At 42.0% G+C, this 12,321-nt stretch overlaps 1 protein-coding gene across 1 annotated transcript in view; it reads right to left on the bottom strand.

Annotated features, from left to right (window-relative positions):
* Positions 1-12,321, bottom strand: part of ITFG1 (integrin alpha FG-GAP repeat containing 1) — a 212,387-nt gene that overhangs the window by 104,069 nt on the left and 95,997 nt on the right. Inside the window, exon 10 of the mRNA XM_073307742.1 lies at positions 5,276-5,436. Coding sequence (XP_073163843.1) covers positions 5,276-5,436 — 161 coding nt within the window. The remainder of the gene's footprint in view (positions 1-5,275; positions 5,437-12,321) is intronic.

Genomic DNA, 12,321 nt, shown 5'->3' with positions numbered 1-12,321 from the left:
AAATAGTATTTTTCAGTTCACCTCATACAAGTACTATAGTGCAACCTCTTTGTCGTGAAAGTGCTGTAGATTTCTTTTTTGTTATATAACTGTACTCATAAAACAATGTAAAACTTCAGAGCCTACAAGTCCACTCAGTCCTACTTCTTGTTCAGCCAATTGCTAAGACAAATAAGTTTGTTTACATTTACATTTCTTCTTATTTACAATGTCACCAGAAAGTCAGAACAGGCATTTGCATGGCATTTTTGTAGCTGCATTGCAAGGTATTTACGTGCCAGATATAATAAACATTTGTATGCCCCTTCATGCTTTAGCCACCATTCCAGAGGACTTGCTTCCATGCTGATGACGCTCATTAAAAAAATGTGTTAATTAAATCTGTGACTGAACTCCTTGGGGGGAGAATTGTATGTCCCCTGCTCTGTTTTACGTGCATTCTGCCATATATTTCATGTTATAGCAGTCTCGGATGATGACTCAGCACATGATGTTCATTTTAACAACACCATCACTGCAGATTTAACAAAACGCAAAAAAGGTACCAATGTGAGATTTCTAAAGATAGCTACAGCAGTCGATCCAAGGTTTAAGAATCTGAAGTGCCTTCCAAAATCTGAGAGTGATGAGGTGTGGAGCATGTTTTCAGAAGTCTTAAAAGAGCAACACTCTGATGAGGAAACTACAGAACCCGAACCACCAAAAAAGAATATCAACCTTGTGCTGGTGGCATCTGATTCAGATAATGAAAATGAAAATGCGTTGGTCTGCACTGCTTTGGATTGTTATCGAACAGAACCCATCATTGGGATGGACGCATGTCCCCTGGAATAGTGGCTGAAGCATGAAGGGACATATGGATCTTTAGCACATCTGGAACGTAAATATCTTGCGATGCCGGCTACAACAGTGCCATGAGAACGCCTGTTCTCACTTTCAGGTAACATTGTAAACAAGAAACGGGCAGCATTATCTCCTGGAAATGTAAACAAACTTTTTTGTCTGAGCGATTGGCTGAACAAGAAGTAGGACTGAGTGGATTTGCAGGCTCTAAAATTTTACATGGTTTTATTTTTGAATGCAGGTTTTTTTGTACATAATTCTACATTTGTAAGTTCGACTTTCATGATAAAAAGGTTGCATTATTTCTATTAGGTGAATTGAAAAATATTATTCCTTTTGTTTTTTACAGTGCAAATACTTGTAATCAAAAATAAATATAAAGTGAGCACTGCACACTTTGTATTGTGTGTCGTAACTGAAATCAATATATTTGAAAATGTAGAAAACATCCCAAAATATTTAAATAAATGATATTCTATTATTAACAGTGCAATTAATCGTGATTAATTTGTTTAATCACTTGACAGCCCTAATTATATTGCAATACAAAAGAAATACAGTTACTAAGAAGATATAAAAATGTCCATAATAAATAAAAACCAATGTATTTTTTCCATAGATTTCAGATTCATTTTTATCTTCGCTGAAAATAAAAAGCCTAATAAGGGAGAAAATGTCTTCCCTGCAAGTCTGTTGCCACTGGAGATTGGATGTCAATACTGCCTTTTCAACAGAGCCTCAGGGGATCTGTGGTAAGGAAATGAGTATTACCTTTCCTCTGCAGGAAAAATATGTTGCTATATTTTAATTAACTTCACCTACTGATTTGCATTACACAGTAACAAATGCTATATTACGCTACAGCATATTACACTATGGCATGAAGGTAAAATTAATTCTAGCAAGCCATATGAAAATATTGCATGCAAATTATGTCTTTACAATATTTTAGTTGCCCTATGCTTATAAAATGTACTTGAAAATGTAATTACACATAAGTTAATATAATGGAAGAGCAGCAGCACTATTTGAGTCATGGTCTAAGGGCCTGATCCTCTAACCTTATTCTTTCCCACTGTTTAACCCTATCCTACCTTGCATCATGTCAAAAATTAGACCATAAGCTCTTCCTAATAAGGATATTTTCTTTCAATTTGTCTTGCAATGCACCTAGCATGCTTTTGGGCACCATAATAAGTAATAATAATCCTGATCAATTGGCATCAATGAGAGTTCTTTGGAAGGGTTTTTTTTTTTCTTTCCAAATGGGTAAATAAAACAATGTACTTTTCACTAATGTTCCCAGAAATGGCTGAACCATTTTAACTGGGTAGGGGAAGTCAGCCTGAGGCAGACATGGAATTTTCCTGGCATGGCATGTAAAATTTACATACAAATGCTTTAAAGTCAGCAAAGTTATAAGCCATTGAAAAGTAGAGTTGAACGAAAATTTTCCAGGGAAACTTTTTTTTCCCAAAAAAGATATAGATTTGGGTCTAAAATCATTAAGCAAACATTAAGCAAATCCATGCCCAATTCACTGAACCGTTTCAGTAAAATTTGCAATGTGTTCTTGACATTTTTGAAATTAAACATTTACTTTAAGATTAAATGACTTTTCATTTTGAAATGTACTTCATTTTGTTTTTAATAAAAGGTAAATCTCAAAAAAAGAAATGAAATGTTTCAGTTTTGGTGAACCAAAACATTTGGTTTGATCAGAAATGAATCTCTCCACCCGCCTCATGCCCCCCCGCAACTTTTGGTAAGGACAGCAAGCAGAAAAATGATTATTCACATAGCTCTACTTAAAACAAGGTCTTAAAATGGAAGAGTCAGGAAGCCACACTACCAAATCCACCTATAATTATTATTATAATTGAGCAGCCTTTGAAATTACTATTGGTGGGTACTACTTTTGAATGTGGAGGACAATAAAATGGATGGATTTTTAAAATTTGTACTACTTGCAAATACTAGTATCCTACTGGTCCTTACAGCAGGCTGACAGGATACTAAATATAGTTTTACATGATAGACCTTCAATCACATGCATTTTAAAAATTCCTTTTAATATGGATTAGATTTCATGACCATCTCAGTAATCTGAGTTTATGGAGCTTTTAAAATGTGGATTGTAGGGATTTTTGAAAGTATTACAGGGACTTTGAGATGCTTTTTTCTTTTCTGGTACTATGATAGCACAGAGAACTAAGCAACAGAGTGTGTGTGATATTACAGACATATTTTAGAAAATGATGACAGTGGATGTACTGGGAAAGCAGTTTGGGAAAGAAGGATTTTGTATCACCTGTTTGAAGAGCTTGAAGAGATGGACTGTAGGAGGATAATGGAAACTAACAGAGTTGTCTGTGTGAATGGAGCATTTGGGGGTCTCTTTCTGGCTGTATACCTGAACCTACTTTATATGCTGTAAAGAGCTACTGAGTGTGTGGAATTGATTTTGCTTCCTGTTTCTCTCGAACCTTTTTATTGTGTGATAACACAGTAATTAGGTAAAATGAGGTGTTTTATGTATTAAATCTTACTATTAAATCCTAAAGCACATATATGCAAGAAGTATATATGTACTAAGTACAACATTTGCATTAGAACATAAGTGACTGGGCATAATGTCTTCTGGAGTACTGTGTGCTCTGATTTCTTCAGCTGGTGCAGGCTATTAAAATCCAGAGAAATTGGCTCTTCTAAATAATCCTACTCTTCATACTACTATGTGTGGATCATATTGGGACAGCATTATTGTGACAAAGAACTGGAGATACTGAGCAGAGAAGTGTGTGACAACCGCAATAAAATGTACTTATAGTTTTCTGCATTAAAATTAAGTGGGTCAACAACTGTTTGAGGGTGAAGTAGCTGCCTACGGGGGAGGCGCACACTGACTACCTGAATGGAAAGGTAGCGCTGGGTGAAGGCTGATGAATCTTGCCCATATGCTCAGGGTTTAGCTGATCGCCATATTTGGGGTTGGGAAGGAATTTTTCTCCAGGGCAGATTGGAACAGGCCCTGGAGGTTTTTTGCCTTCCTCTGTAGCATGGGGCACGGGTCACTTGCTGGAGGATTCTCTGCTCCTTGAAGTCTTTAAACTACGATTTAAGGACTTCAATAGCACAGATATAGGTGTGAGGTTTTTTTTGTAAGAGTGGCGGGTGAAATTCTGTGGCCTGCATTGTGCAGGAAGTCAGACTAGATGATCATAATGGTCCCTTCTGACCTAAATATCTATGAATCTATGAATTTTGTGTAGGAAACTCACCTCCACTCCCCCAGTATGGGGACTAAGAGCTATGTGCTGACATCAGAAAAAGTAACTTCTCCATTATGATGCCTGTAGCACTCCTTGGGGGAAGAGTAAATGGAGAAAGAGAGTTGGGGCGAAGGAAAGAGGAAAGAAGCCATATTTGGGATTAAAGAACAAATGGGGGCAGAGATTGAAAGGAGAAAGAAAACAGAAAAACGACAAAAGTGACTGAGGAATAGAGAAGGGAGTAAAAGAAAATATGGAAAGGAAGGAAACACGGGAAAAATAAGACAGCGAAGATTCACCTTATCTAAATCTAACTGTAAGTGTCTTGGAGAGAAAGAAAAGATGAAAGAAAGGGAAATTACTGGGTTGTGAGATGGATTCAATATACACAACAAGGACAAAGACATCAAACCTCAGCACTAACAGAAACAAATGGCAGAAAGAAACCAGACTGCTGAACTTTGGAGACTGGAAAATGAGCTGAGCTTTCCATAAGTCATAATGGACAGTGAACTCCTATTTAAATCACTGTTCAGGTGCTCACTGAGAACTGAGGATAAGGCAGGTGAAGGAGACTCCAATGTGAGCAATTCATCAGACTGAAGCAGTGCAAGTTCAAGAAAAAAACTTGAAGATATTCACAAATAAATAAATAAATTCACACTCCCAGAGTTTCCCAGTTACCCCCTACACAGAATTATCTTCCCTATTAAACAAAAAATAATTGTATTGCATTTGAGAGCCCCTCTATTAACTTTAATTAAGCTTGGAACATACACAACTATTGGCAATATAACAGATGCCTCTAAATCAATTGCTTCCCCAAAATACAAGATGATCTGGTGATCTAGAACACTGAAGCAAGAAGTCCTTTTTCCCCTCTTAACTTCCCTGTGCAGTTGGGCATGTTGAGCCACAATCTGGCCCTATGCTATGATGTATTTTACAATTTTCATGCAAAATGTAAACCTTTTAAGAAGGAAAATGCTTAGTAAATATAAAATTAACTATTCATTTTATGAAGAAGAGTGAGGTAATCTAACACTAAAAATTTCATACACATTATTCTAATCAATGGTGTAATTCTTAAAATTGCATGAACTGATATTTGGATATATGTTTTGATAGTGTTTTTACTTTTAGCTTCATACATACTGTACCTTCCAGAAGTATTCCTTAGTATGGCAAGAGCATCTGGGTAGCCATCCATATTGTAATCTCCAATGTGAAGAGTAATTGGAACTGAGGATTGATTGTTTTCATACGGCACAAAACCCCAGACTGCATCCTTATTTCTGAAGTCCTGCAACACTGGTATCCACTGAAAAAGCAACAAATAACTGGAGTTAGAGGTGTACGTTTTATTTGCTAAAAGTATCTGATGCTATTAAAGAGATCATCATTTCACATCTACTACTGTTCTGCAGCTCTTTTCACCAAGGAATTCAAAACTCTGAACATTCCTGTGACGGAGGTAATTAATACATAGGGATTATTTTATCTGCCTCTGTAGTGGAACAAGGTAGCTGTTCAGCCCTATGAGGTAGGTGTGTGCCATCTAGGTGTGTGAGCACCCACGTGCACAATCATCAGAGATTTTTTGCCTTAGTGGTATCCATAGGTTTGGCTGTGGCACCCCTTGAGTGACGCACTTATGCACTGGTATATTAGGCGCGACCGGCCCTACGCCCTCTCAGTTTCTTCTTGCCGGCAACTCCAACAGAGGGCAGGTGGGTGGGTAATGGAATGGACATGAGCAAAACATCTCGAAGAACAGTTACGAAAAGTTGGTAACTGTTTTTTCATGTTTGAGTACTTGCTCGTGTTGATTCCATTCTATGTGACTCACAAGCAGTATCCTCGGAAGTGGGCTTGTAGTTCACAGTCTTGCGGCTTGTAACGTTGCTCTATCAAAGCCAGCATTGTCCCAGGCATGCTGGGTAAATGCGTAATGGGACGTGAATGTATGGATGGACAATCAGGTGGCCACTCTACAGATGTCCTGGATCAGCACTTGGGCTAGGGAAGCTGCAAAGAGTCTTGTACCTTTGTTCAATGGGCGGTTACGATTGCCGGAGGTGGCACCTTTGCCTGATCCAGTAAATGCAGGCAGTGATTTAAGAAGAAATTCTTTGAGCATACACTGGACGACCTTTCATCCTGCTGGCCATCGCAACGAATAATTATGTTGATTTGCGGAATGGCTTGGTCCTTTCAATGTAGAAGGCTAGCGCCCCTCTGATGCCTAGGGAATACAGCCAATTCGCCTCCTCTGACTTATGTGGCTTAGGAAAAAAGACACATAAATAAATGTCTTGGCCAGTATGAAACTATGAGACCACCTTGGGCAGGAAGGCCAGAGTGGCTGCAGCTGGACCTTGTCCTTGTAAAAGACTGTATAGGGCGGTTCAGAGCAGTGTATGTGCGGAATGAATTTTGTTATGTGCACCAATATGGAAGTGATGTGTGTGCACATAACAAAATTCATATGATAAGCGTGGGGCCGAGGGTTTTGGAGTGTGGCAGAAGATTTAGGGCTGGGGAAGAGGGTTGGCTTGTAGGGGGTGTGAAGGCTCCGGCTGAGGGTGCAGGCTCTGGGGTGGGGCCAGGGATGAGGGGCTCAGGCAGAGGGTTGGGGTACAGAGGTGTGAGGATTCTGGCTGGGCTCTGGGGTGGGGCTAGGGATGAAGAGTTTGGGGTGAGGAGGGTGCTCCGGGGATATGGCAGGGAGAGGACTCCCCCCAGTTCTTTCTCCCTGCAGCAGCACCTGGGCTGGGGAGGAGAGGCACCTCTCCCCGCCATGTTAGCTCCGGGGCTAGGGCTGCAGGATAGGTGCCCATTCCTTGGCCCCAGCTGGCCCAGGCCGGAACAAGGATCAGGCCGGGGGAGAGAACCCCGGCCTCACCTGGGTCTGGGCCTTCCTGTCTGTGCTGCGCCTGGAGCCAGGCCGCACTGCAGGATGTAACCTGAAAATATTATGTCAAGCACCCAATGGTCCGAGGTCAGCAGCGACCAGGCTGACAGGAAGGGGCGCAGGTGGCTGAGGAAAGAGTAAGGTGGATCCTGGAAAGTGACTGGGGCGCCATCCTCGGCACACCCTCAAAATGCCTGCTTCTGGCTACCTTGGCTTCTGGAAGGACCAGACTGGGCAGAGGAACGGGAAGACGAAGGGTGCTGCCACTTAAACCCCTTGTCTCTGTCCTTTTTTCTGTAGGTGCTTGTTTGGGAGACATACCAGGATTTCGGCAGAGGAGGTGGAGGACAGAACAGATTCCTAGCTTGTTGAAGGTGGCATGGGAGTCTTTAAGGCCATGGAGCCATACATTAGTTAACTCAAAGAAGAGCCCTGTTCCCTCAAACTGGAGGTCCTGCAGGGTGGTCTGCATCTCCTGGGACAGCGCAGAGGACTGTAGCCAGGAGCTGTGCCTCATGGCCACCGCAGAGGCAACCACCCTTGCTTGGCATGGAGTCCACTGGGGAGGGCTCTGAGGCAGGAAGAAGTGCATCCTCCATGAGGATGACCCTCAAGCAGATAGCCCGCTCCTTTTCAGTTTGAGGGCGAAAGCTTTTGCAGATCCTGCACTTGTCTTTTCTATGGGACTCCCCCAAACACTTTAAAAAGCTATCGGGGGGTTGCCTAATGGACATCAACCTGCTACACGATGAGCATGACTTAAAGCCTGGGGAACGGGGCATGCCCCACTCCGAGATGAAGTCCCAGCCGGGACGCTAACTACTAAACTACACTAACACTTAACGTAATGGTCTAACTAAACTAAATAAAAAGGAGACAGAACAATGGGCTGTAAGAACTGCTAACGCACTTGCAATGCAAGACAAGGTGCTCCTACCAACCATCATGGGTGGTAAGAAGGAACTGAGAGGGTGTAGGGCCGATAGTACCTAATATACCGAAGCATAACCGCAGCACTCAAGGGGGCACCACAGCTGACCCTACAGATACCACTAAGGCAAAAAATTTCCCATTACTGTGCACATGAGTGCGCACAAACCCAGAATGGAATTGACGTGGGCAAGTACTCGAAGAAGAAATATAATTCCACTATCTGGTATGAAGCCATGTCACCATGGTAAACAACCATACTCTAGTGAAAAGTTCCATGGGATCTTTAATCTTCATAAGTCATTTTACACTTCACTTGAAAGATAGCACTTCCAGCAGAACAGAAGAATACCACCCTAAGGGAGCCTTAACACCACTTCCTGTAGCCCGTAGGTGTTTCTTAAAGATCTCTCATCCTGACTTTCCTAATCTGGTAAATCATGATGAGACAAGTGCACAAAAGAGCAGTATGGCTGAAGGCCATCAATTAGATAGTTGCTCTTAAAATATAGGGCCAGAACCTGGTCCCCCACTTTGCCCTTTTACAACATCCCAGAAACTCAAAGGGACTGGTCTTATCAACTGAAAATTGCCCTAGTGTTGGGGAATCCCAGGTACTATAAAGCCTGTACAGTATAGTTGACTCATCATCACTTCACTCTTTCAGCGCATGCTGCAGATCAGTGGTCTCCAACTTTTTTACGCACAAGATCATTTTTTGAATGTACGATCAACACAGGATCTACCCTGCCCCTTCCCCGAGGCCCCACACCACTCACTCCATTCCTCCCTCCCTTCATCGCTCGCTCTCCCCCACCCTCACTCCTTTCACCGGGCTGGGGCAGGGGACTGGGATGTGGGAGAGGGTGCAGGCTCTGGGCTGGGGACGAAGGGTTCTGAGTGTGGGAGGGGGCTCCAGGCTGAGCCTGGGGCAGGGGGTTGGGGTGCAGGAGTGAGGGGTGCCAGCTCTGGGAGGGAGAGTTTCGGTGCATGGGTCATATGGTCACACTGCACCTAATCTCATAGAATTCACTGGACATTTCATGAGTTTTACTGTTTATTGGTATCATTTGTGGTTTATAAATACAAAATCATTTAGGGATTATCACAAGTCAGTGTAACATTCTCAGCTGTGGGGTGTGCATTGGCTGAGCCTGGGGCAGGGGATTGGGGTGCAGGAGTGAAAGCTCTGGGAGGCCGTTTGAGTACAGGAGGGGGCTCCAGGCTGCAGAGTTTGGGGTTCAGGAGAGGGTGAGGAATGTGGGCTCTGGGAGGGAGTTTGGTGCAGGAGGGGGCTCCGGGCTGGTGCAGGGGATTGGGGTGCAGGAGGGGGTGAGGGCTCTAGAAGGGAGTTTGGGTGCAGGAGGGGGCTCCGGGCTGGAGTGCAGGAGTGGGGTGTGAAATGCAGACTCTGCCTGCCTGCCCTGACCCCAGGCCGCTCCCAGAAACAGCTGGGTGCTGACACGTCTCTGCGGCCCCTGGAGGAGAGAGGGCAACGGGTCTCCATGCGCTGCCCTTGCCCACAAGTGCCACCCCTGCAGCTCCCATTGGCAGGTTCCTGGCTAGTGGGAGCTGCGGGGATGGTGCTGGGGACGGGGGCAGCACGCAAAGAGGCGTGGGGCCAGGGCAGGCAGACAGCCTGCCTGAGTTCCACTGAGACGCCGGACTTTTAGCAGCCAAGAGATTGCGATCGACTGGCAGAGGCTCCAGGATTGACCAGTCGTTTGCGATTGACAGGTTGGTGACCACTGCTGTAGAGATTGTGCTCGAAGTGTGGCTGAGAGAAGGAAGTGTAACAGGAGTTCTGTTGCATGCCATTTATCCCTGGATGCTGGAATGCTTCCTTGGGGCTGTAGTCAGACAGACACAAATTTCAGCAGTCCTAAAATTTTTCAAATTTCCACTGGAGCCAAATGAGTTCTAAGACTAGGAGGAAGCATAAATGGGACAGATGTTTTTGTCTTGCATGAGCACAACTCAAGAAGGCTTAAGGATTAGACCCATGGTCTGAAATACTGTTTTGTTATTGTTTCTGAATAGAAAATGTTTGCACATGCTATTTACCAAATTTGCACTATCATGAAGATATACAAAACTATTTATGATTGCCTAAATAAAAGGGTCAAAAATTAAAATAGAAATCAATAAGTAGATTCCTCTGTTCTGTTTTTCAAAAATTGTTTTGCATCCATATACCCATTTGTTTTGATAAATATTTTTTGGTTATTGTAAGCAGATTGACTTTTGAAAAGTCTAGGACAAAGAATCTGAAAATGAGAAACAGAAGGTGTCAATCTTAAGGGCATTACATGCGTACACCAAAGTAATAACAGATTCCCGAACATTAATTTGTCAGACAGAAAATATCCAGGAACTATGGTGCAAAATAGTATCTTAAAAAACCACTGGTCGAGTCAGAACAATGAATACAAGTTTTACTTCACATGGCATCATTCACTCATACAACCTTTATGGCCAAAACACAAGTTTCCATACCTGTGAAAGACCTATCATATAAATTTTCACATATCTGAAGTGATTTTAGAGAAACTAACCCATGTATACTCATTATAGCACCTCATTGAAAAGAAATTGCTGGGAGGAAATATGAATTATTATTCTGTTTTCACCCTCACAGGAATATTATTTCATAAACAGTAGCCTTATAAACTGCAGGCTCTGATTCCATGGGGTGCATATATTCTAAATTACCGAACACATTTAAAGTACTTTTATATGAGTCAATAAAATTAGCCTATTGTTTTCTTCTGCCAGTGATGACACAGCAGATTATCATTAGTCTCATTATTTGCTATTTTAGCAGAAAATGGTCTAAGGGGTTTTGGTGATTATTTTATTACTGTAAAACTGACATGCAGATTGATGGATGTAATGAGGACATTACAGTGCTACTGAAAATCTTCCGATTCTATGACTTCTGTTTACAATGTAGAAAAAAAATAGAAGGCCTCCAAAGAGGAATAAGTGTGCCTTAAAAACAAAATAAAACACAAAATATTATGAGACAGATAATAAAAGAGACTTATTTCTTCAATTCCTTTGTTAATTTCCATCATATGGCATCATTGGCACCATATTATCCTAAAACAATTAAATATTCAAACATTTTAAGTCCTGTATTTTATACAATGTATTTACATGCTTTAGTTTAATTTATTCTAGGCAATGCATAAAATTTAACTCTCAAACTCTAAGTGTGTATATATATATTTTTAAAGGAGTAAACAGGACAGTTGTTTATTCTAAGAAAGAAAATGGATTTACTTATAAGGGATGCTCTGTTTTCCTATTTATGAGCAACTATTAATGGCAAAATATCTAAGCTAGATGACAAAACTGAACAGAAAGATTTGAAAATAATAAAAATTCCAACCACATTTTTTTGTTATCTCAGTTTTCAAGACCACTTTACATAATTAAAAAATAAAACTCACCTAGGGTACAATTTCAAAAGGTGTCTTTGTGACTTAAGAGTAGAGCTACTGAAACACAGGATTTCTGTTTTGTAAGAAATTTGAGTTTGTCGGTTGGTTGATCTGTTTTAGAACTCAACAAAATATTTGAAAATTTTCATGACCTGGAATCGCTTCAAAAATTCATTTTGGAAACAGTGTTTCTGGACCAAAATATATTCCCCAGGGTAGGAGCTGCTGACCGAAATTGACATTCTTGCCAATTTGACCACTGCTATTAGCTACCTAGGCAAATAACACAGCGAGCCAGCTGATCCAGGAGACTGGAAGCCTTGGGGTCCCTAGCCCTGGAAACCCATCTCAGGACCTCCAGACTCCCAGATCCATGATAGTAATCCTGGAAGCTCTGAGTGTTCCCCAGGTTTCTAGGCTCCCTGCTTCCAGGCACCATAGAGACAGGCATTGAGGTTCCAAGAGCCAGGCCTCCTAGGGTTTCTGGAATTATCAGGGTCCGGCCTGCACAAAAGCCCTGGCATGGGGCGGGGCTAGTCCAGAACTGCAAACCCTGGAAGCCTGGGTCTGCGTCTCCAGCGCAGTTCACATGGCCAGGATCCCCTGTTGAGCTGCCAGGGAACCAGGAAAGTTTGTTGAACCTGACTGGCTTTTGTAAGAAATTTCAGGTTCAACAAACGCACATTTTCCAAACAGCTATACTTTGGCACCTAAATCCCAATTCCAAAAGTGACTTAGGACCCTAAATCTCCTTGACTTTCAGTAAGACTTTGGCTCCTAAGAGCCCAAATCACTTTTGATAATGGGACTTAGGTACAGAGTTGGTCACCTCATCTCAAAAATGTTATTGCAGAATTGCAGGGGGTGCATCAGTGTAAAAATGCATGTCTATGATTAAAAGCCATTGTTCAGATGT

The sequence above is a fragment of the Lepidochelys kempii genome, chromosome 12 (assembly GCF_965140265.1).
Source record: "Lepidochelys kempii isolate rLepKem1 chromosome 12, rLepKem1.hap2, whole genome shotgun sequence".
NCBI classification, from domain to species: domain Eukaryota; kingdom Metazoa; phylum Chordata; order Testudines; family Cheloniidae; genus Lepidochelys; species Lepidochelys kempii.
This window is presented reverse-complemented; position numbering and strand designations above follow the sequence as displayed.